The 26,493-nt window shown below is 44.1% G+C and overlaps 1 protein-coding gene across 1 annotated transcript; it reads right to left on the bottom strand.

Moving 5' to 3' along the window:
* Positions 1-1,200: 1,200 nt before the first annotated feature.
* Positions 1,201-24,327, bottom strand: prtga (protogenin homolog a (Gallus gallus)). The gene is made up of 19 exons (XM_033990941.2): positions 24,243-24,327; positions 23,444-23,746; positions 18,192-18,336; positions 17,972-18,105; positions 17,587-17,883; positions 17,337-17,496; positions 16,862-17,109; positions 15,854-16,018; positions 15,050-15,355; positions 14,400-14,588; positions 4,258-4,353; positions 3,935-4,121; positions 3,563-3,690; positions 3,302-3,472; positions 2,551-2,712; positions 2,354-2,477; positions 1,909-2,044; positions 1,717-1,830; positions 1,201-1,633 (listed from the first exon to the last, which is right to left on the bottom strand). Exons 1-19 carry the CDS (start codon positions 24,307-24,309, stop codon positions 1,295-1,297), a joined length of 3,471 nt encoding a protein of 1,156 aa, XP_033846832.1. The 5' UTR covers positions 24,310-24,327; the 3' UTR covers positions 1,201-1,294.
* Positions 24,328-26,493: the final 2,166 nt, after the last annotated feature.

Genomic DNA, 26,493 nt, shown 5'->3' with positions numbered 1-26,493 from the left:
TTATGAATAAAAAGGAAGATGGGCCTGTTTTTACACAAACCACTTAGAACCTGAGGAGTAACTGTGATGGAGGGCATCACAATCATCTGAGCTACTGGCTCCTTTAGTCCAGATACATTCATATCTATTAGGCAATTACTACAACGGTTTAGTACATAAATACCCTGTCAAATCACCATGTAACATGTTACACAGCTATTCAAATTGTACTAAACCTTGTTCCCTGAGTTTAGGAAAACAAAAAGTCAATAAAATAATTTTTTTAACGAGGTAGTATAAAACAGGAATAGCAAGGGCAGATGCACATTGACAAACAGACATTCACTTATTTTCCATTACTCAATACTAGAAAAGGATTTTTACTGGCTCATTAACTCCATTTTAGGAGAGAAATTTGGAGTTGTGTCCTAAATCCTTCAGGCAACACAACAGTGGAGTGTACACTGCAGTGCCCTTACCATCCCGCAAACAAGAAAAAAAGTAAGAAAAGGTAATCAGGAAGTATCAAATGTAAAGTAAGCAAAGCCGCCACTCACATAACGTAGGTATAAGTAGTAATTAAATACAGTGGAAGTTTACCCTGAGGCAAACACAGGTAGAAAATTAGACAAAAAGGGCCTACTCTTCCCTTTTGCTCCAGTGATAAACTCTTTTAAATAAAGTCAAAAATGTTTCCATTCTTGACATTGTTTTAGACATTCATGATGGGTGAGATTTTTTCCACAAATAAAACATAAACACAAACAACTGAAAAAAGACCTTGAGAAAGAGTCTTGTATATCTTCTGACCTCCTTGTCATGAGGTAATTTAGAGTCCTTTCTCTCATCCACACGACACATTCATACTGAGGCTAACAGTGCAGTTGCAGTAGGCAGAACACATTGTATTTATAGAATTGTATAACCTGGCAAAATATTTCAAGATCGATCTGACACTGGATTGGATATACATGGCCAGTATGAATCAGATAACCAGAATAATCAGATAAGCCAATAATTAGATCCGATTTTTGGTGTGTTGTATTTGAAAAACAAAGTTCAGAAGAATTTTTAAATAATATATATATTTTTACCTTTTCCCTTTTTTATCCTTGCCATATTAGGTTGCCTTTTTTGCACAATTTTCAGATTACTTAGATATAACATTTCCATAAACTGATGCCTCCAGAAATCATATAGTGACCAGACTGTTTCCTGAAGATTCAACAGCTGCCACTGCACTGTTTTAGCCCCATTCATACATTACCACACATTCAGGGGGAGGGAAAGTGCAGAGCTGTTTTTGTGGCCATTCTCAACACACGTCAATAGCCTCCATGTTGGTCCTTGTAGCGTCCTTCAGTTCACTTGGGTTTCGATTCAGGCCATTGTCCCCACTGTCTTCACCAGTCAAAGATGGCGGCCGACTCTCTGGACCAGACGACAGGTTAGTGAGCTCCATCTCGTCGTGAGAGTAGCGTCCAGAGTCACCCGTCCCGTGGCTGCCCTCACTACCAGACGAGCCTTCAGTGTCTGTGGGACGTCCAAGTAAAGCCTCCAAAGATACCGGCTGGTCTCGAGACATGGACAGCTCTTCATTGTAAGTCAGAACTGTGGTGCCGGGCTGGTACTGCAAGGTCTGTTGTCTGTTGCTCTATAAGCAAATACAATTTGTGTTACAACTTGATGTATATTTTAAATTATCTTGATTTATTTTATTGAACACTTTTGACATACCTGCAGAGATTTGCTGCTTGCTTTATCTCTCTTGTTTAAAGAAAACCATTTACTTTTCTTTTCAGTATGCGGTTGAACAGGACCAAGCGAGTTGATCATAAGGTTTGTTCCGCCCTATAAAACAAAATGTATATTGAAAACTATATTTGATAAATAATTATTCAAATATATGCATATTTTTTGTGACAATACCTTGGCATCAATGAAGTGGTTCATCATGGGCACAGTCACATCTACATTTTCAGCCTGTTCTTGCGATCCACGTCGGACCATCGCTGACGAGGAGGAAGCGTCTGCTGGTCCATAATGCTTCACTGTTGAAAATTTCCTGTACAGACAAAATTCATTTTTGAGATCTCATAGTTTATACTTAAAGAAAAGATATTAGCAGCAGCAGGTTTTTATTTTTGTGTTTTTATTTTCGACATAAAAAAAAAAAGCAAACAATTAAAGAGCAGTGGGTGGGGGTAGGGGGGAGGTGACAACAACATTTTTTGAGCACTGAAGCCTGAAATACAAAATTACTCAAATAGGCATGAATCACCCCAAATACAACTTTCAGGGCTTATGATTAAAAGTTAGTTTTGCATAATATTTCTCCTTTAAATCTGGTTAAAACCGAAAATGCATTTAATACCTGTTTTTTCCTCGACAGACAAGGACGAAAACACAGATGATGATACAAATGAGTGCAATGCAGACTCCAATGGTGATCCCAGTCATAGACTTCTGGTCCAGGTGGTAGAAACCTTCAGAAAACACTGCGAAGCAAACACATTGTGAGCATACTTCATATTTAACAGTAACTTCATTGCCTTTTGTGGCATCACTGACTTGTGGAGTCATGGGAGAGACGTGGGTTTTGTGCTGAGGACAAAGCGGTCAGTTCCACAGCCGGCGAGTACGGCCCATCGCCCATGTTGTTGGAGGCAGAAACTTTGACCAAATACACCTGACCAGGCTTCAGGTTCTCTAGGAGTGCCATCGTGATGGTCCCTGTGGGCGGAATAACATTTATTTAAGAATAACAGATGGGGCTCCGTGAATGCATGTGTTTTTTTTGTACTATACAAATAAACTTGCCTTTTGTTGCACAATTTTATATGACTCAAATGGCACTGATAACCTAAGATAGTTAGTAGGAGAGTAACTGAATATTGCACACAAGCATACATTATTTTATTAATTATAAATGAGTAATTATTTGTACCATTTTGTGGTAACTTTTGTTCATCTAGTTTATAAGGTGTAAGCGCTGCTGAGCACAAACAGCACTAATGGGGAAAGCATGGTTCACAGCACACCACTACACACTGCCACACAGTTTGTGCTTTCAGAGAATGTTTTTACAACAGGTTCACATTTGACCCCAGCACCAATGGCATTCAAAGTCTGCTTTGTGTTTCCTGCTTATAAAACACCCTCACATCCCAATAATTCATTTATTTTCTTATTTACTTCACCCACTGTTAGATAACCTACAGGTTTAGCTGAACCAATTTAGCTATTCAATTGTCCCTAGATAACACAGTCACCATTAAGATATTCATTTTACACCAAAACAAAACAAAAATGCTATGCTCACCCTCTCTTTGTACGACCTGCCACTGGCCTGCGAGCCACTCCTTTTTAGAGGCGTAGAGGATGGTGTACTGCGTCACCGACATGTTTGGCTCATCTGGACTTTTCCACGAGACAAGAGCTGTGTCCTCCTCAATCAGAGTGACTTTAACATTAGATGGGGGCTTTGTTGGAGCTGTACAAGGGAGGATAAAAACAATACTGAAAAAACATCCATACTATTACGTCAATATCTGATGAAGTCATTTATTCATCTCTCCCTTACCTTCAGGCAAAGTGCTTTGATAAACTACAGGACTCCAGGGGCTTGACAACTGGTCAATATGAAGACGGATCGCAAATTCATACCTGGTGTTTGGCTTAAGCTCTTTCACCACAAGACTTTGCTCGCCCCTGCAGAGGAAAGTTAGTAGAAATGTGAGTTTAGTAAACTTTTGCATAATCATGAACGTTAATACAAATAGCTGATACAGGTAGAAAATGTAAAAACAGAAGCAACCTAAGATTTGTGATTATTTGTGTGTGCTCTGAAACCTAAAGTCTAGCATTTTTAGCTTGAGCAACTACTACTTCAATTTGCTGACTCAATCCCTGCTCTTCTTAACACAACAAGTGAAGGTAAAATGTTTGGGCTCACGTTTGAAGGTAGAGCACCATAGAGGCATTTTGCAAGCCTACAGGATTGCAGCGGACAGTGTAGTTGACTCGATGGTTGGAGGTGAAGGCGGGGCGGCCCCAGTGCAGAAACACGGCTGTGGAGCTGTTGGTTTTGGCGTAAACATTGTGAGGAGGGGGCGGAGGGGGCACCAGGCGATCTCGGACAGCTGGAATAAAGTAGTATTTATCAAACATATAGCACAGTGCACTAGTATTGGAAGCAGGGAGCCTTTGAATTGAGTATGGATACAGACTTCAGTCCCCACAATGTGATAATGATACGTTCATTAAAAAGCTACTCACAGACACAGCTCGGAGTACTAATGGTCTGGTCAGCCTGGTAACCATCTCCGACAAAGTTGTAGGCTAGAAGTTTTACATGGTACTTCTTCCTTGGGTCTGCAAAATAAACATGAAAACAAAGATTATTTACTGATAAGATTAAAGATTATTAAGTTGAAAAGGGTTTGATCAGCGTGGGTGTGGGGTCACTGGGGGTCTCTTGCTTTGGCATGGAGGTGCAGCAAAGGAACAGATGCTCGGTAGGGTCAGAACTTTGGTCAGTGCTCAAACCAATCAGAACAGGGAGCTCCTATATCCATCACTGTCAACCTTTTCAGGACAAATCCTAAAGGCCTTTCTCTAGTCATGCTCTGGCCGGCTGGTCAGTGGTCAGCAGGCCAGTGGACACTCCTATTCAGGTCTGAACTCAGGGGTTAAAAAGAGGGATAAAATCCCTCAGGACAACACAGCGGATAGTCAGCAGCAATCACAGGCTATACTGACCCTGGGGAGCTGCGCACCACAATAGCCGCTTGACCAAATATCCCCCTCATTTACCTATGCTAAATATTGTGTTTAAAATGTAAAAATAATCAGTTCCATGATCCTGTCATGTGCCTGTTTTATAATTTTACTGCAAGAGCAATTAGACTTGCAATTTATATTTTCAAATTAGGATTAAAATGTGAAAATAGATACAACCAATACAAGAATCCCATACAAAAAACTTTCTTATTTCATAGATGCAACAGTTCAAATAATGATTTAAATTTGATCGCAGTTGGTTGAGCAGCACTACAACACACTTTTTTCTCCTGCAGAATGTTTCATTGATGACTATATACATAAAAAATTGGAATAAAGTGATGCACACTTTTGACAGAAATTGATCGAAATTTCGTGACCTTAAACTTTTGTTGCGCACAAAAGAATATTGCATTAAACCTGGTTTATTTTTGTTATTTCTCTGAGCACCAAAACACATGTTCATAGTGCCACTGAGAAATATTTGGGGGCTTAAAAGAGGAGTTAGACCACAGGGGATGAATGTGTGTCCTGGGTGGGTGGACATTTTTTTAAGGGTGGAGCAGAGCTACTTGAACCCCCACACAGCTCTGACGGGTTTCACTGGAGCCAGCCCAGGGCCATAGGGTCAAGCTGAGATAAAACTCTGAAAGAATCTGAGGTCATCATGTGCAATACGAGAAGCACTTCCTTTTGCCTAAGGATTTGCCTCAATGATTCTCTAGGATAAACAAAACAACGCACAAAATATAGTACATGAAGTATACAAGTACATGAAACATACAGATATGAGAAAGGCTTGCTACAATTCAGCTAACTATTCACCTTTGTAGGATGAGTAAGCTAAGTTTGTGTGATTCTGCATACTTTTTTAGTGTCCACTCTAAAAGGCACAGGGTTATAGTTTGAACCTCTACCCAGGCCACAAAACAATGAACTGTCTTAATTATGCGAGAGAGGAGCTCAGAGAGAGAGGGGTCTTTGACATCTGGGCCATGACCTTTGACATGGAATCTGGGCAAGCTAAATCCTGCAAAAGGAGGGTCTCCGTGAGGGGGAGGGTCAAGCAATAGGAAGTTAGTGAAAAAAACAAGAAATACCAAAAGTCAAAAACACTTAATGAAAGATGAGACCTGATGGATAGAGATATTTTTATAATTATTTTAACAATACTGCAAGAACAGAGGCTTCTGCTGGATGCTATAGTCTGCTGATATATACAGTGAATAGGACTACCCATTTCGTAACAACGTCATTAATTATTTTGCTTTTTGCTTGCCAATACAATAATTATTATCTGACAAATAAATATATATGACAACACTGTTATTTTACTAAATTCATGTTCACGCTATCATGAATATGTGTTCCTTGCTCCTAGTTTTCATGTAACTTTGTATATGGATGGAATACCTCCTATGTCAATATGTTTCAGTACTCTGCAGTATTTTTCTTCACACACTTGACTAGTGTGAAACTATACTAAATATTTAACACAAGTATAACTCTACCAAATTAAATAATAATTAGAAAAAAACATGGAAAACTTGTTATATGCACTTTAATTTACTACAGCATGTCAACACATGGACATTAACTGCAAGTTCTTCTGTAAAATTAATCATCTTAAGTGACCATTCAATAAACACATACAGCACAACTCAGTTCTTGGAAAGCAATGTCCAGTTATGCCATTCCTAGACACTATTCACTGAGCCAAAACTCCCACGGGTCCATCCTCATAAATTATTCTCTTTGCATTAAAGGACATATTTCAACCATTTGTGGTCACCTTTTTACAGCCAAAATGCAGATCCTGTTCACCTCTGAAGTTTTGTTCTGCCCTATAAGGCCCCCCAGGCCGCAGCAAGCCAGGCTTGAACAGGGGCCATAAATGTCAGCTCCCAAAATGAACCCTCACTCTCACATCTATCATCTCTGCTTCTCCCTTTTGCTCAAGCTGCCACAAATCAACACAAAGGCACTTACCCACATGGTAAATAAGAAGAAAATGTCTTTTCAAAGTGGTGAACTAAGGCCCATGAGGTCTCAGACAGTGCACCCTTCCTACAGTTAAATTAAGAGAAAGCATGTGAGGCCGGACAGCCTGAAGCCATGAGATAAATCTACTGATGTGCACAAAATGTGGCCTGGTGCCAACAGGTATGAGAGGTATTTATTTATGTGGCACTGACACTTCTTCACATAGGCAAACACCAGCACACACAAGCAAGGGTCACAACTCCCTGCATACATTCTGTCTCATGATTTGCTTTTAATCCTTTGAACTGCAACCATTATTCAAGCTGTGAGCCTGTCCTTCTGCAGAGGCCTCAGCTGAATCAGCTGTCCCTACTGTACTCCTGAAATCAATGCTATCGTCCACACAGAGGCTGTGCACACAGAACAGCCCACTACAAGCACTGAGTTAATTACATTACGTGAAGATGACCTGTTCACATAATGAACACTGTATGTAGTCTATAGATAAGCTCACACTGTATACACTTTACGTTGTAATTAAATGTTGAACAAACACAAACATACTCGATAAAGGTAATTAAAATAGAAATTAATAAACAAAAAACTTTTAACTAAATGTCAGGTTGTCTGAACACTACTTCCCCAAATTCACGGGAAACACAAAAGTAAAATGCTGGTTAATCAGTGCCTGAGACCAACATTGTTGAAGCAGCAGTTACTGACAGGATGCATTTCCTTTAGGCATAGGGCAATAAACCAGCTTTGTGCCTAAGCCCAACACAATGGAGTCTTTGAAGTCAATGCTCCTCCAGCCACACTGTCATAAAACACTTAATGAATATTCTTCACAAGACAGGTCATTTTATTTAAACAGAACATGGTAAAACATCTTTATAAAGCTGCAAATGTATTTTATTGTAATACAAAGCTTTTAATCAGTGTCATGATGTCAGTTTCCCTGTCCTCCCGTGCTCTCTCCCCCTCCCCTACCTGTGTGTCTGGAGCTGGGTGGAGTGCCTGACTCCTCCCGTGCACACCTGGGGTGCATCAGCCTAATCACCACCACCTACTGCTGAGTACAAGAAGGCTTGGCAGTCTACACTCGGTGCCAGACCGTCCGCGTGTAAAACGTGAATGTTTCTAGCTAAGCTTTGTTATTTGGTACTTTCCTGCAAATGCTTATTTGGATTTATGCACCCTCCAGATTCCTGCCTCCACTCGCCCAGCTCCTGCCGTCACGTTCCAGTCCCGGTATCGTCTCCTGCTCGTCTCGTCTCCGGCTCGTCTAGTCTCCTGCTCGTCTCGTCTCCTGCTCGTCTCGTCTCCTGCTCGTCTCGTCTCCTGTCCGGTCCTGGTCTCTGGTTTGTCACCCGCTCCCCGCTCTGGTCTTCGTCTGCTCCGCCCGCCCTGGTACCGCACCTGCTTCTATCCCCGTCCTGGTCCTGTCCTGCCCGCCTCTACCTGCACCGCACCCGCCTGACCCGTCTCCCGCTCCCCGGTTCCTGTACCTGCTCTTGTGACCTGTTTAAAGACTGCATTTTCACCGCTGTAAATAAACACTGTTAAAACTGCTCTGGTCTGCATCCTTTGGTCCTATCCGCACCGTTACGACAGAACGGTCTGGCCACTATGGACCAAGCAGGCTCAGATCCGGACCAGACGCGCCGCCTCACGCACTCTCACCCCGAGGCGGTGCTGGGTCAGCATGAACAATCCATTCGGACTCTATTGGAGCTAAATCAGACATTGTCCCAGCAGGTGGCACAGCTTAACCACCAGGTGGCCGCGCTCCTCGTCACCCCGCCTGCTGCAGCCGGAGCGCCGCCACGCCTCCCGGAGCCGAGAGGCACGGATCCGGAGCCGTATGCTGGACAACCTCACCTCTGTCGCGGATTCCTGTTCCAGTGCGAGTTCATGTTCCAGCAATGCCCTTCTCGTTTCAGCTCGGGGGCCACCAAGATCCGATATATATGTGGATTACTCCGGGGCAGAGCTCTCCAGTGGGCAGAGGCGCGCCTAATGAAGACGTCTGTGGATAGCCTGGATTTTAATGAATTTGTGTCCACGTTTAAGCTGGTGTTTGACCACCCGCACTACCAGGACAATGCTGCCTCCCGGTTATTGACTCTCAGCCAGGGCTCCAGGACGGTAGCGGATTATTCCATTGAATTCTGGACACATGCGGCGGAGCTGGACTGGACGGACAGCGCGCTGCGGGCTGTGTTTGTGCGGGGCCTGAACGAGACTTTGAAAGATGAATTGGTTTCCCGGGACGAACCCCCCGACCTGCGGACCCTCATCTCCCTCACTCACCGTATAGACAACCGCCTACGGGCTCGTCGCCGAGAGAGACGCCGGTCACCGGTCCCGCCGGAGCCACGCGCTGCCCCGCCCCCGCCGGATGAGCCCATGCAACTCGACAGGACCCTTGTGTCGGCCGAGGAGCGTCAACGGAGGCGTCGTCTGGCCGGGGCTTGCCTCTACTGCGGTGAGCGCGGACATTATGTGGTCACTTGCCCAGTTCGGCCAAAAGGGGGGGCCCACCAGTAGCACTGGGAGTACTGGTGGGCGAGCAACACATCCTGGACTCTTCTAATAGACTGCGGCTCAGCGCCACCCTGTGCGTTCGCACAGAGACCTTATGCGTTTCCGCCCTTATCGACTCCGGGGCTGAGAGGGACTTTATTGATGCCCAAGTCGCGGAGCAGCTCGGGGTCTACCTGGAGCCCCTCGAACGCCCCTTAAATGCCCAGGGGCTCAATGGACGTTTTCTGGGGCACATCACTCACATCACGGAACCTGTCACCGTGATTCTGTCCGGCAACCACCAAGAGAACCGTCAGTTTCATGTCCTGTCCTCCTCCGCTTCTCCTCTGGTCCTTGGTTACCCCTGGCTACGCGCCCACAACCCTGTTTTCGATTGGGCCAGGGGCGGAGTTTCGGGCTGGAGTCCCGATTGCCACGCCAAGTGCCTTCGGTCCGCCCTCCCTCCGGCCGGGAGGTCCGTTCCTGTCGCTGATCCGTCCCCAGACACCCCCAATCTGTCCTCGGTGCCTGCTGAATATCACGACCTGGGGGAGGTTTTTAGCAAGAGCAAGGCCCTCTCTTTACCGCCCCACCGTCCATATGACTGCGCCATTGACCTCCTGCCGGGTGCCCCACTACCATCTAGCAGGCTATATAACCTGTCTAAACCTGAACGCGAGTCAATGGAGGACTATATCCGTGGGTCCCTGGCTGCCGGAATCATCCGCCCGTCCACTTCACCCGTGGGAGCGGGGTTCTTCTTTGTGGCTAAGAAGGACAAATCCCTGCGGCCTTGCATTGATTACCGGGGTCTGAACAATATAACTGTAAAGAATAAATACCCGCTTCCCTTACTGGACTCGGCATTTACGCCCCTCCACGGTGCGACCATCTTCTCAAAGTTGGATTTGCGGAATGCGTACCACCTGGTGCGCATCAGGGAGGGAGACGAATGGAAGACGGCCTTCAAGACACCCCTGGGACATTTCGAATACTTGGTTATGCCCTTCGGTCTCACCAACGCCCCTGCCGTATTCCAAGCCCTCATCAACGATGTGCTCCGTGATTTCCTTAACCGATTCGTCTTTGTTTACTTGGATGACATCTTGATTTTCTCGCGGTCCCCCCAGGAGCATCATCAGCACGTTCGCCAGGTTCTCCAGCGCCTCCTCGAGAATAAACTGTTCGTGAAAGCTGAGAAATGCGAGTTTCACGCAGAGGAGGTCAGCTTTTTGGGCTTCATTGTGGGGCGGGGCCAAGTAAGAGCTGACCCTGAAAAGATCCAGGCTGTCACTGAGTGGCCCGTTCCTACCAGCCGGAGACAGCTCCAGAGATTTATCGGCTTTGCCAATTTTTATAGACGTTTCATCCGGGATTTTAGTAGGGTTATCTCGCCCTTAACTAAACTCACCTCTCCTGCTTTGCCGTTTGCCTGGTCTCCTGAGGCGCAGACAGCCTTCGAGAAGCTTAAGAGACTATTTACCTCCGCTCCCATCCTGCACCAGCCCGACCCTTCACGGCAATTCATCGTGGAGGTCGACGCCTCCGACTCGGGAGTGGGGGCCGTGCTTTCGCAGAGGTTCGACCCCCACAACCGCCTCTGTCCCTGCGCCTTCTTTTCCCGGCGATTGTCCTCGGCCGAGGTCAATTATGACGTGGGGGATCGGGAGCTCCTTGCCGTAAAGCTGGCCTTGGAGGAGTGGCGCCACTGGCTCGAAGGGGCGGAGCAACCATTCATCGTCTGGACCGACCATAAAAACTTGGAGTACATCCAGTCCGCCAGGCGCCTCAATCCCCGTCAAGCTCGTTGGTCCCTCTTCTTCAGCCGCTTCAACTTTCTCCTCACCTACCGCCCCGGATCTCGGAACGTCAAACCCGATGCCCTCTCCCGCCAGTTCGCCCTGGAGGATAGCCCGGTCACCGCAGAAACAATTATTCCCTCCTCGTGTGTGGTGGCCGCGGTCCATTGGGATATCGAGGACACCGTCCGAGAGGCCCAGACCAACGACCCCGACCCAGGTAACGGCCCTCCAGGTAAACTGTTTGTTCCCGATTCTGTCCGGTCTCAGGTGCTCCAGTGGGTCCATGCCTCCCGTTTCGCCTGCCATCCTGGTGCCGGTCGCTCTCTCTCCCTCCTCAGGAGACGCTTCTGGTGGCCCACGATGGACACAGACACCCGGGCTTATGTCGCCGCCTGCCAGGTATGTGCTCGGGCCAAGGCCTCCCACTCACCCCCTTCTGGTCTCTTGCATCCTCTCCCAGTTCCTCGTCGCCCTTGGTCCCACATCGCCTTGGACTTCGTGACGGGCCTTCCCCCTTCCCAGGGGAACACGGTGGTTCTCACCATTGTGGACCGCTTCTCCAAGGCCGCCCATTTCGTTGCCCTGCCTAAGCTCCCCACAGCCAAAGAAACTGCCGACCAGCTGACCAGTCATGTCTTCCGACTCCACGGCATCCCGGTGGACATCGTGTCCGACAGAGGGACCCAATTCACCTCTCAGGTATGGCGGTCTTTCTGCGACGGTTTGGGGGCCACGGTTAGCCTCACGTCCGGGTTCCATCCACAATCTAATGGGCAGACGGAGCGGGCCAACCAAGACCTGGAGTCGGCCCTACGGTGCACAGCCTCCGCCAACCCCGCGACCTGGAGTACTCACCTGCCCTGGATAGAGTATGCTCACAACTCCCTCGTGAGTTCCGCCACTGGTATGTCCCCCTTCGAGGCATCGCTGGGATATCAACCCCCTCTCTTTCCCACGGAGGAGAGGGACCTCGCCGTCCCGTCTGTTCAGCGCCATCTCCAGCGCTGTCGCCGGATCTGGAAGAAGGCCAGGGCGGCCCTTCTTCGGGCTGGAGCACGCACTAAGGCGACGGCCGATCGCCACCGTGTCCCGGCGCCCGTATACCAACCTGGCCAGATGGTTTGGCTCTCCGCCAAGACGGTCCCGCTGAAGACGGACTCCCGTAAGCTGTCCCCCCGATTCCTGGGACCGTTTAAGATCATGAGGATCATAAATCCATCGGCGGTGCGCCTCCAGTTACCCCCGTCTCTCCGGATTCATCCGACCTTTCACGTCTCCCAGGTTAAACCAGTCCGGACCAGCGACCTGTGCCCTCCGGCCGATCCCCCACCGCCCGCCCGAGTCATTGACGGCCACCCGGCGTTCACCGTCCGCCGCCTGATTGACGTTCGTCGCCGTGGTAGGGGCCTCCAGTACCTCGTCGATTGGGAGGGTTACGGTCCGGAGGAGCGATCCTGGGTGCCCAGGGCACGCATTCTGGACCCCGACATGGTGAGAGACTTCCACCGCGCTCATCCTGACAAGCCTGGGGGTCCACCAGGAGGTGGACCTTAGGGGGGGGGTACTGTCATGATGTCAGTTTCCCTGTCCTCCCGTGCTCTCTCCCCCTCCCCTACCTGTGTGTCTGGAGCTGGGTGGAGTGCCTGACTCCTCCCGTGCACACCTGGGGTGCATCAGCCTAATCACCACCACCTACTGCTGAGTACAAGAAGGCTTGGCAGTCTACACTCGGTGCCAGACCGTCCGCGTGTAAAACGTGAATGTTTCTAGCTAAGCTTTGTTATTTGGTACTTTCCTGCAAATGCTTATTTGGATTTATGCACCCTCCAGATTCCTGCCTCCACTCGCCCAGCTCCTGCCGTCACGTTCCAGTCCCGGTATCGTCTCCTGCTCGTCTCGTCTCCGGCTCGTCTAGTCTCCTGCTCGTCTCGTCTCCTGCTCGTCTCGTCTCCTGCTCGTCTCGTCTCCTGTCCGGTCCTGGTCTCTGGTTTGTCACCCGCTCCCCGCTCTGGTCTTCGTCTGCTCCGCCCGCCCTGGTACCGCACCTGCTTCTATCCCCGTCCTGGTCCTGTCCTGCCCGCCTCTACCTGCACCGCACCCGCCTGACCCGTCTCCCGCTCCCCGGTTCCTGTACCTGCTCTTGTGACCTGTTTAAAGACTGCATTTTCACCGCTGTAAATAAACACTGTTAAAACTGCTCTGGTCTGCATCCTTTGGTCCTATCCGCACCGTTACGACAAATCAGTATCCATATAAAATAACATACAATACCAGTCAAAAGGTTAGACACATCTTTTCATTTTTTTTCCTTATTTCTATCATCTATCATTATTTACATTGTAGACTGAACTGAAAGTATCAAACTGCATATGGAATGTAGCAAACAAAAAATAAACTCAAAATAATGTGTTTTATAAAAATAAGAAATTGCCACCATTTGCTTTGACCCTGGTTTGCACTTTTAGCATTTCTTAACCCTGACAAGTCACCGTTGTCAAGTGAAAACTATTTATTTAAAGAAGCTCATTGAGAGAAGGCCAACGGTTTGCAGCACTATCAACAAAGCAAAGGGTGGCTACTTTGACCATTTGAATATAAAATATTAAAACATATAAAAAATATTGCTTCATATATTTAATGTCTTCTATATAAAATGTAGAAAGTAGGAAACACAAATAAAAAAGAACATTGATAAGGTGTGAACAATAAGAAGGTGTGTCGAAACTTTTGACTGGTAGTGGTATTTATTGTTTCAATTTTTCATCTGATTTATCTATATTGATCTATACTGATATCTTAAAATGCCGCTTTAAATAAAGAATTAGGTGACAGTAAAGTTCACACCTTTAGTAATTTACAGTGCCTCCTCACTGTTCATTTCTTTCTAACCCCTTCATGATGATTTACAAGTCAGCTGCTGGCCACCTGGTTGACCCCTCTGGCCACAGATGGTCAGTTGTCCACTCCACTGGCCCAAGACCCTTCCCCTTTCACAAACAAAAAGAGCCAAAATGAATCTGACCCAAAGGCCAAGCGGGCCCCAATAAGCCAATAGCAGCACTGATCAGCTGCTGAAAAGAAGTTCAATGAAAGATAGTACCCAGGGGTCAGAGGCATTGGATGTGATTTTTAATTAAGCTCTTTTTGCAGCCATTAAAATAAAAATGAGATGAGATGAATGTTCTGAAATATTAAACTGTTAACACAAGATACACTGGTTTACTTGTATGTACCATTATTTTAGGGATGAGGTTTGTGTAATCAACTTTCCTTCTATAATGAGATAAATATATCATATTTAGAAGGAGTAGGTGATGAGGGGCTTACCGAGACCGCTGATGGTGTGTGATTTGACGGAGGCGCGGAGCTGTATTGGGGCACTCTCAGGCTGGCTCTCCTCGTGGTAAAACAGTTTGTAGCCCTGGACACTGACTGCGTTTCTCTGCCCCAGCTGCCAACGGGAGACTATAGTGGTACAGTTAAGGGGCTCCAAATGTAGCTCAGGAGATCCAGGAACTGTTTAAAGAAATGACACAATATTTAATACTGTGATTGAGCCACATTTAAACAGGTGTTAAAGTAGGGCGGTCTCTTCACTTTCTTTAAAATTGAAACTAGCAGCTGTTTGACACTCACACCCAGCAGGAGGGACCATTCATGTCTCACATTTTAATTTTAGAAATTAAGTTAAGCAATCCAACAAAAATGGAAAAACAAGACAATATTTGTGAACTATAAAAATGATTCCTCCCATCCCCCAAAGCCTTTAGAAGTGCTAAGATGCCTTTAGTGCACTTTATGGCCCATGACTGAAGCGCTTCCAGTGTTTCTGAAAGTGGAGGGCATAGGTCAGAGAGGAGCAAACACAATGTCCTAACAAGATTATACAGAAAACCTTTCATTCTGTTATATATTAAATTGAATGAAGCTTTTTTAAATCCAGTGTCTTCTCAAAGGTTATGAAAAAGGCCTCATACCCTGAGCACTAGATGCCTTTGGTGTGCGGTGGGAGGTCCAGGCTGAGGGCTCGCCCCACCCCACACTGGTGGCCGCAGCAAGCCTCAGGAGGTATATGGTGTCCGGCTGCAGGTTTTGCAGGAGATGCTGAGTTTTCTGTCCCGGAAGCTCCATCTGTGTAACTGTGTTCTCAGCACTGGTGCGGTACGACAAGCGGTAGGCCAAGATGTGCCCTCGACTCAGTTTGTCAGGGAGTGGTTGCCAAGTTACCTGAATGTCTGAGGGGCTGTTGCTTGTAAGGCTGAGCTCGGGGGCTCGCAGGGGAACTGTAAAGATCAAAACATATTTCTTAAAGACCATTTTGCAAATCAGCTCCTTGTTTCCACAAGTTGAGACATTTATGCTGTTGTTGTTCTTCACGCTAATCGCATTAATGCAAATGAACAAAGAGAGTAAAATGTCTTATCCTGGACTGTCAAGGAAACAAGGACTGCCAGCCCTCCACTGTGCAGAACCAGCCTTAAATAATTTCACCTGCTTTATTAAATCAAACATTATGGTTTAAGAATTGCTTGGTTTCTTTTTTAATATGTGATTTGTCTCTGTGCATCCCTTTGGAAGTTGCTTATTTATAAACTTTGTTGTATAAATAAAGTGGATTTGGGTTTGAATAGTATACAGGATGTCGTAAAGCTGATTGTTGCTTCTTATGATTATCCCATTACATGACAAACTATTAGTTTACAGACAATGTCACTAAAATGCCATATAGTGTCTTAATTCAAGGTTATATATAGAGCAGAATTTGTCAGTGTGAATCTCACCATCCTCGAGTGTGTGCTGAAACACATGGTCTGACATGCGGCTGGCTCCCATTGGCATGTAGGCCACCACGTAGAAAGTATAGTTACGAGCTGGCTCCAGATCATCAATAATGTATCGAGTTGTATCATTTCCAATGACCACTTGATATTCCTCATTGTTTAACCCTTAGCAAATAAAAGTTACATGCAATTACTCTACAATCTATAGGAACACAGTACAATGAATTTGATATGGACTTTAAACAGTAAATGTTCATTTATTCTGGATCACAACAGCCCTCATCTGCTGGGAAAGCTACGGTATATTAACACATTAAAGTCCAATGCTCTAAACTTATCTAACAAGACATATGACACTAAACTAAAATAACAAATTCACACCGGCCTCTATCCCCCACCTTTGCACACAAGCATTCTGACATTTCTTTATGAAGGCTAATTAGTGAGTACATTCACAACAAATGCCACAGAACTCCACTCAATGTCAGTGAAGAGCAGTTCTCAGAGAAAGAGACAAAGAAGTTGTGTCCTTGAACACAAAATCAAGTCCAGATACCTCCACTAAATGGTTCTTATTTAGGAATTAGTTTAGAGGAATTTCTCCACAATCCAGCAGGTGCTCTTTTGTGTTCAATTTACAAATACAAGTCAGTGGCATTATAATTAGGGGCACTTCCTGACTGGAGAAGACTTTTTAATGCTGCTTTGTATGGACGTTACTCTGGTTGTCAAAAGGTAAAGTTACCAGAAAAAGGCTGAATGGCATTTTTGGTGCCAGGCAACAGCTCTTGAGTGTTGTATTTGTTGCTGCTTAAAGAATTAGCGGAAATCAGTCCTATGTTACAATAGTTTTGATTCTTTAACAGAGACTTTTTAAGTTTGGTATTACTTGACTCTGGTTTAAAGAATGTTAAAATACTTATTCCCCCATGTTTTCTACGTGCCATAATGAATGAGCCAACCCCTTTAATTAAAATGTATTTAACATAAACTTTTGTCACAGCTTACCTTCAGCCTTCATATAATGCACAGAATAGGCGATAACTTTATCTGAGTTGAACAGAGGTTTTTCCCAGGCTAGCAGGATGGCAGAGCTGGACACAGTGTCAGCTCTGATGTTGCGAGGCGCGCTCGGGCGATCCTCTGACATCACCACAATGAGACGTGCCATAGACAAAACAGAGCCCAGGTCATTCGCCGCCTGACACTGGTAAATAGCATCATCTTCTGGGATGATTTGGTTGATGACCAGTTTGCTGCAGAGAAACCATAGGTATAAATCTAAAAACACCACTGAGAATCACAGTAATTATGCACACAATTAGGTTAAACAGTTGCAGTAAACTATTGGCAAAACAACAAAACTCCCATTTACACATATAAATTATTCAGTATCTCTCTCCTCACTAGAGACAATAGTCGTAGAGACAGTAGTAATTGGCTTATTTTAAAATGTTCTGTTTAAATGTTATTGGCCTGGTACCTGTTGTACATCTTGATGCGGCCATTAGAATGGACTTTGTTGCCGTTCTTGAACCAAGTGATTTGAGGAGTTGGGACCCCTTCAGCTTGGCACACAAAGCGAGCTGTACCGGCACGTGGACGGGTCAGACTCTCTGGCCATTCAACAAGGGATGGTGGGGCTACGAAAGAAAAAAAAGATATAAATATAATACCATCATAAAAAAACTATTCCACTGTGGTATATTTAATGTTAAAATGTATTTCTTTACCGAGTACAGTGACATTGGCCGAGGCGATGGTGTGGTTTCGGGTGCCAGGGGTAGTGGCTCTGCACAGATAGACCCCTTCGTGTTGAGGCTTGATGTCAGAGATCATCAGGTTGCCATTTCCCAGCACTTTTGTGTTGTAAACATCAATGGATTTGCTGTCCGCTCGGCTCCATGAGATGATGGGTCGTGGGTTGCCTGTGGCCATGCATTCGAGAATGGCGTTCTGGTGCACTGCTACCGAGATATTCTGTGGCCCAGTAATAATGCGTGGCCTCTGAGGGAGCTGGGGGCTAGGGGCTGCAGCCAGACAACAACAGAGCTTTATTTAAGGAAATGTTTTTGTCCAAAAGAATCTGAATATTTTATGCAAATATATTTTACCAACCTGGAGTAACGGTGAGGGTTGCTTCAACACTTCGACGTCGGCTGGCAATGTTTGTGGCAATACAGCGATAATTTCCAGTGTCCATTTGTTGTACACCATAAATTTGCAACACACCACTAGGCAGCACTGTGATTCTGTGATGCCAATAAAAAATAGTGCTTAAATATAACTAAACTATGTTAGAGTTAATGTGCAACTGACAAACAACCACAGGGCTTACCTCTCAGTAGTGAGGGGTAATGTTACACGATTGAACTCCCATGTGATGATGGGAGGAGGGTGTGCACTGATTTTACAGGAAAATCGAGCCACTGAGCCTTCAGTGACCACTATGGAGGTGGGTTGGATTGCAAAAGCAGAGATACCTACAGAAGCACAAAGAGGCAAGAGATTACAACTTGGTGATCAATGAAAACTAAGTGGAAAATTAAGACTGAATTCAACAGGGCAGAATAAGAAATAACATGATTTACAACTTTAGGAAAATACAGCAGCCAACAGATGGACATCTTCAGACACCATCCAACACTATTCTATTGGATGTCCCTACACAGATGCAGCACCCTAAAACCATGGAGCTGCTGAGTGCTGCTGGAAGTGATGACTGGAACAGCAACATCCTGCAGGATTAGGTTTCCCTGAAACTGAGCCCATGTCAGTGATAAACTGAGCAGTAGCAAAAGAAGCCCAGTGAATTTACAAAAAAGTTCTTTAAAAGAGGATCGTCAAACATGTATATCAGATCAGTCAGGCAGTTTCAGTATTTTCTGTATTCTATTTGACAATAGTTTCTCATGGACCATAAAATCCTAGGAGCCACTGAGGTCATCTACTGCAGTACCACCCCCCTCTGAGTTCAAAAGCAGCAGAAGCCTAATACTTTAGAGGAAATCAATTGTACAGCTGTTGAAAAGATTGGCAAAAACATTTTGACCTAATTCTATTCATATATATTAGCCAAATAACATGCTCGACAACATTAGATACAAACAAATATAATGAGGCATTATTTTAAGAATAATCAAAGCATAAGCATAACATTTAGTGAATTTGTCGCGTCCTAGTCACTAAGCAGCTTTCTGGATAAAACTATCAGTCTTGAGTAATGGATGAGCAAACACACTCAGTTGCTCTTTAACCTCTCTGGTCACATCCAAGGCTTTTGGTGCCATCAACACTAAAAAAAAAAACGGAAACAGACCTAAGAGGGGAGGAGGACATTGCATTAAGTGTTCATCACAAACTAAAGAGCTTAAAGCATTCTTCTGTTTTCTCAGCACTGTTGTCAGAACCTTAGCTTAAGTCGCAGAATGCTTTTCTTAAACCATTTCCTCAACAATAGGGCAAACAGGACAATATCATGGCCATTTGGAAATGTTTACATAAAATCTACATACTTTGATATGTATGGGAGGTGGCGGTAAGCAGTGGTGTGAAACAGCAGGGGAGCTAAGGGAATGATAACCAGGCAGGCAAAATCAATATAAAACGTATAGATTTGAACCACTGTACAACAAATCCTGTTTTAAATAACATCATTGTTGCAAGAATGGTGACAGTTTCAAACAGTTAATCAGATTAGGAGGCTGTGTTTTGTTTTTTCTCATGGTTGAGTGAGGGAGGATTACCCCACTTACCACATTAACAGCCCTTTACACCAAAGTGATATGTCCACAGGGCATGAGTGATGAGTTCACAATCCTCTACTTCTATACTTTGGCTTTCCTTTCAGTCCAATGATGTGGGATTGACAAACAACAAGATAATCATTGATTATTGACAAACTACAAACACAGCGTGGAAAATCTATAACTGCTGGGGTTGGGCCAAAGCCAGTGGGTAAAGAGTGACAATATTTACCCAGAGGCATCTAATGCCTATAACTATATCTATAACTGTATCTATAATTAAAGCAAATACATAAGATACATTTTTATTGCATAACCATAATTACTGCTTGCCTAACATTAACCTAAATTAAACCATGTTGTTGATCTAATATTGAAGAATATACCTCTGGAGATCTGTTTTTTAGTCCACCCCCACAAAAAACACATACACACAAATGCCACAATCTTTTCCTCTGAAGTATTCAAAACAGCTTGGACATCTGCACTTCCCTGCACGTAACCTCTCACCTCTGGACACACAAATCCTGACAGACCCCTCTCAGTTCAGCTTGGCCCCCTTTATCATCTTTATGTGGCACCACTTAAACATGGGCCATTTCTACTATCTGAAAGTTACAGTGAAAATCCCTTTAAGTTCGACCCAAGCTGCTTTACAAATGCAGACCGAACTTAATTCAGCTACCAATTCTTCCACAGGTTTTGTGTGATATACTCTAGTTGATTACCATAAAAACAATATTACAAAAATTAATTCCAACAAAAAGAATACTTGTCAAAATAAGGATTAAAATAAGCTTTTCTGTCATTCATGTTGTGACCCAGAGAACCAGTTGTTGTTATTGAATTGAGCTATGCAGTCAGTCAGAGATGTTCCTCCCCAAGTGACTTTTAACCTAACCCAACCCCCAGAATCCAATCTTTTAGGGAAACACTAAAATTGATCATTTCATTCTCATCCTGGAGTCAGCATGTTAAATTGATAGCCTTAAGCATTAGGAGGGCAATGAAAAAGTCCTTCTTAATCACAATAACTAAAGTGACTGCACAAAACCTAAACATCTGAGACACGGCTCTCACCAAAATATCTATCTTTACAGTTTTCTTTCTCACAAGATTAACAAGCGATAAGTCCAAAATAGTGATCACAGTTAGTCATTTCTAACAAAGAATTATATTTTCCGAATTGCCAATTTGTGTGCAAAGATTAACTAGTTAAAATAATAGAGCTGTGCATTTTTCTTTGGATGATTCTAATTCATTTTAGGATTAATGACAATGGTTCCAGCCATAAATTCCAAAGAACAATTTATGAAGGGGGGTATTGATAACTTAAAAAACAAAACAATGCATCACTAAAAAGACCCCTTATCAATCACAAGACCCCTAGCAGATGTGCTCCTTCTCAGAGCAGGGTGCAGGACAGTCAAATGACCATAGGTCTGGCTAAACAAAGGCTCATTCCCGTGGGCAGCGTGACCTCTTAAGACCAGTCCTGTTGTTGGGGGAGCAGAGCTGGGAGCAGGAATCCTCCCCTTCTCCAGTGCCTTATCTCCTCTGCAAACTTCTACTATCATTCATCTGAGGCCGTTTACTTGGGCCAAACAGTGGCTGCATTGTTGTTCTATCTCCCAAGAACAGTGCGTTACATAAGAAGACCTCATAATTGTTCTTTAGGAAGATCATATGGTTAGATAGTATAGTTTTACCTGAGAACTCTGATGCAAAATACAACAAAGAGGACAATTTCACAAAAAAATACCTCTGGAATAACCAATAAATCTAAAAATATTTGATAGATTAAGTTTTGCTCTGCTAGATCTCTTGAATCCATTGAACTATTTAATATAACCTTTGACCTCTGGGCCTGCTGCTCAGGTCCCCATGGTAACCTTTCATGTCCAGCAGAGGAGAAAAACAAGATTCAAGCCTGAAGTTGCTTCAGTTCAGGACTTTTCCTCCGCAGCTCAAATAATTTTATTTAAATAATTTTGGGGTGACTGAGTGCACTCTGCCAAATCACATAACACACGTCTTAGCCCAAAGTACAAAAATATTATGCAGTAACTTTGAATTTGAGTTAAGGTCTTAAGATCTGTTATGGGTGCTGGGTAGCACTGGTGGTACAAAGCAGGCCCCTTCTAGTGGCTTATATGAGACAGCAGCTCAAAACTTGTGGTTTAGTTTAAATTTTAGTTTAGCTTTAGCCATTTTTGTTGCTGCTTTGAACTGGTACTTTATCTCGTTGTCCTGCCATAGATCTTTTTGGTTATTTTTGGTTTCCAAGGACTGAGCATAAATGAATTATAGAGTGGCAGCTTGCTTTGAGTTGTTCTACTTCACTATGAGGGCCACATGTACTGCGGTGGTCTGAGTTGCCCCCGTACTATGGGCTGCATTCACTCAGGGTAGGAGTAAAAAGAGGGAGACAACTTTAGGAGGCAATCTCTCCATTGAGATCGTCATCAATCAGAAGTCTATTGACAAATGTCACATGATGCGGCTCATGTGTCACATTCCTATTCAGCCTGGCCAAATCCTTCTGTCTTTTGTGCCTCAGCAACCAAATGTTTAAGGTTACCCTCCACCACTCCAGTCCTACACAAACATTAGGGCCTAGGATTGTCCCTAAGAAAAGAACAGTTAAAAAAAAAAGTTTGGGAATAGTACAGTACTAAGAGCGCAACATGCAACAGAAAAAAATCTGATCAACTGTGTTACACAAAATCAACTGCTATGACTGCAGTGATGCTTTTGCCATTCATCAAGGCAACACAAAGTGTATATATTTGTGGAATCATCTACTTGTTAAATAAAAATATGAAGCAGTCCACAACTAAATATATGTAGCAAGGTCTACACACTACACTTGATTGATCAGGGGACAACTTCCCCCTCAAAGCACTTTTTGTCTATCCAGGGGGCACGGTGGACAAAAACATTCTGAGAGAAAGCCCATTCAGGTCTGTGATAGGAGTAGTGGGGCAGAAAACAATGGTGTGAAGCCCCCACAGCTCCAACTGAACTGGCAAGACCAGCAATAAAGTTTGGTCATTTAAACACTCAGGGCTGGGCCGTGTTACCAGGAAAATGCACATCACATTTGTCAGCATACGTGCCTTTGTGTATGTACACTCCCACATGCTCCACTGCGTCCTCCACTCAGCATTTCTCAGGTCTGTGCAAACTTTATTAGCTCCCAGTAAGACCCTGAAGCTGCCCTAAGTGACAGTTTAAACTTGTAAAACTTGGAGCCTGCATTTATCGCCTCTTAAAATTAAAGGTGCACTAAGTGGAATATAGAGTATTTACGGGCAATGTAATGTCTATAAATTTACTTTTATGAATCACCCAGATAAAGCCTAGCTGTTGTGACTTTCTGACCTCATAAAACTCCTGACAACATTTTGATAGTAGACGTCAGTCCATGTTTAACAGTAAACAAACACAAACAACCCTAAACTGACGACTAGTGGGCCACATGTGGAACATTTCTTGAAGTAAGTGGGAAATAGTCATATTTGGGCAACATTTGTACACCATCCAGCCCTTATGATGATTACATACATAGCCCAGGAAGCACAGCTTTCTATCTGCTTAAATACATGAACACATAGACCAGAGAAAAATAAAGCATTGTGGAGAACAATTCATCTGGTGACCAATAACATGAAAGAGTTGCCAGTGAATGGGGGCCATCCTCCAACCGAACTACTGTCCTGGGTTGCTCCAACCTTTCACTCTTCTCATTTGCACACCAATGGGCAGGTTTTCTTTCTAAACAGTGTACGCTTACAGGCTTCTACGGTGACAGTCAAAACGATCAGGTAATCATCATACTCACTTGCGATTGTAACACGGGCTTTCTGGCTCAGGATTGCTCCATATTTATTCTGAGCGAGGCACTGGTAAAAGCCTTCATCTGATTTGTCTCCTCGTCTGTTCTCCACCTCCGAAATAAACAGGGAGCCATTGGAGAGCAGATACACCCTCTCACTCTCCACCAGTTTTAGTCCATTCTTGAGCCACTGGACATCAATGGGGGCCTCTCCACGCACTTGACAGTCCAAAATGACTGACTCTTTACGCATTATTATGACATCCTGGGGCTCCTTGACAAAAAATAACTCACTAAAGCATAAAATGCCTGTAGAAGAAAAAGAAAATATAGGAATATATTAATAAAAGGCAAATTCAAAACCATAGGTCAAACCAGAGAAATGCATTAAAATTAAGTTCATGAATGGCTTTTTTTTTCTTGCACTAGGTGCAGACCAAATTAACCCAAGCACTATTGACACTCACAGAAGAATACACCCTTAATAAACATTCCAATTTACTTGAAAGTTAAAAGTATCAGATAGTTGTGGACATGTGTAGGTTTGAATATCCTGAGCTTTCGACAAAACAAACAAATAAATAAATAAATACATAAAACATCTCAGTGGGCTATTGGTGTAATAAAGTGAATAAAGCCTACAAACTAAACTCAAATGCAGTTAGATCTCTCATTAGTTTGGTTGACAAGTTACAATTTACCCATTAGTTTTAAAAGACACCACCGCCGGCTGTGGTCACTCTAGTCTTGACTATGTAACTATTCTAAATTCACTAAACACGGATTATTCAATTAAATGGTTCACCTGAGATTGGAAGAATGACGATGTAAAACACCAAACGCTGATTTAAAATCCTTTTAAGGGGCGCCATTTACTTGACTTGTGGTCGCATGCTTCTCTCAGAGCTCCTCTCTCCTGAGGGACGCGCGCCTACTGACCACGAGCGGCTCAGGCGCAGAGGTGCCCTGGCTCCAGCCCTCTCCTGTCTCTCTCTGGGACGGACACAGTCAATTTATCACGTCTGTCAGTGGGCCATGAAGCTGTAGCGCCACCTAGCAGCCACTGCCATATAGGCCAACAACACCAAAACATCGCCTTGTCTGTTTATGGACTTAAGGGAAATATGGCCTCAGTTACACACAGCCTTAATAATGATCTTAGGTAAAAGTTGTCTGCTACTATAGGCTAACTGTAAATCTTTTGTAGCCTAAATATTTACTCAAAACTGGTATTTAAAGGTGCGATCATAGATTCTAAACAGTCTATGATAAACTTTTCTGGTGGATGGTCCGCCACCTGATCTCTGCTTGTACATCATATTGCTTTGCCTGGAATTACATTAAACATTCATAAACATTTAGTAATTCATGTATTTATTATTTCATTTATTTATCCAAAACAAATCTTTGACTTTCCTTTATCAATGTGATTGGTGCAGTATTGATGAGAGCAGATCCCCCCACCAAATGGTCAATATTGGCAAAAATGCTAATAGAAATGAGTTCAGCCCTTGTCTTTTAAAAGTGGGCCCAGCAATTACAGCAAGGGTTTGGTCAGAGCTGGACAGCTGTTGTGTCAATGTCGATATTGATCCACCTCTCATTGTGGAAAGAAACCAACCCCCTCCGTGGGACATCCTGCACACAGTTCTGCCCTATTCAGAAGATGGGCAAGGTCCCATCTGTGATCAGCAGCCAATCACAGCACAGACAAGTCAATGGGAAAATTTTACTTACATTTTAATACAACTGTATTGTAAGATATTTCAAGTAAGACAAAATAAATCTCTGCAATTTTAACTTCATATGTGTTTAGTAGTGACTCTTAGGAAGCTTCAGTCTGGATGCACAAAGTAGCCTGAAGCATGTTGTTCCAAAGCTAATAAGACCCCTATAGTTCACTGCATTTTACACGATCATACACCAGACAATCTCTTTGGCCTAAATGTCTGGAAATATTGTACACACTTATAACCCTTGTTCTAGTTTAGGGGATGAAACAATGATTAAACCAGTAAGTTCAGTCCAAGAAAGGACAAATCTAAGGAATAATTTGAATTACTGACATGTATATCCTGGCATGGTCATTGTACAGGCTATTAATTACTATTTGGAAATAATCATAAACTAATTTAGTTACTTTAAATATATCTCTTAGCATTTTAGGAGTGAGTAACTCCTTACATCATTGGGAAGTATCTTAAGAATATAGTGACTTCTACATTAGTATGGTATTACATAACGTTGGAAAGTGTGTGACTGATCACATTCATGGCCACCCAGTCCCTCCCCTGGGTGTTTGATTAATCAAGAATTCAGTTTCGCACCTGCCAATATGGTTCCCTCTGTGGGTGGAGTGATGGTCAGCCTGCTGTGGGCTGGGGTCAGCTCTGCGGCCAGATCAATGTGGGAGAAGTCATTATCAGGTTATGAATGCTGGTAGGACTGTGGCAAAGGGGAAATCTGCGTACCCCTGGTCCACTGGTCGATCCACACATGGGCCCATCCCCACTGACCCCGGGAATGTCCAAAAGGCTGGCCTGAATGGGCTTGACCTTTCAGCTAACCTTTGAGGAAAGGGGGATGTTTTAGTGCCACAATGGGGGAGGCCAGGTCAGCGCAGAAATGCAGACAAAAGTCCCAGTTGAATCATACTAAGGGCTGCAAAAACACAATTAAACACACTGTACTGGAATACAAAACCTAATTTCACCCACAATCTCACAATCTCCAAAAGAATCTTCAGCTAATTCTCAAATGGTTTGTTGATTGAGTTGCATGTGTACTGTGCCTCCCTCTTCTGGACATAACACAGTATCACAGTGGCTGAGGCTGTCAAGCTCTCACCTCAGAGCCAGATGGTTCTGGGTTTGAATTGCATGTTCTCCTAGTGTTTGGGTGGATTTCCTCCAGACACCCCAGTTTCCCCCATCACCCCAAAATATGCACAGTAGGAAAAATATTTTAATTAAGGTAATCCTGACCAAGCCTAGCTCATGATCTGGAGATGAGTCTATTTAAGGGTGGGTCAAATGCAGAGGACACATTTCCTTGAG

Source organism: Periophthalmus magnuspinnatus, chromosome 3 (assembly GCF_009829125.3).
Source record: "Periophthalmus magnuspinnatus isolate fPerMag1 chromosome 3, fPerMag1.2.pri, whole genome shotgun sequence".
In the NCBI taxonomy this organism is placed as follows: domain Eukaryota; kingdom Metazoa; phylum Chordata; class Actinopteri; order Gobiiformes; family Gobiidae; genus Periophthalmus; species Periophthalmus magnuspinnatus.
The sequence above is the reverse complement of the archived record's forward strand: the minus strand, read 5'-3'. Positions and strand labels throughout refer to the sequence as shown.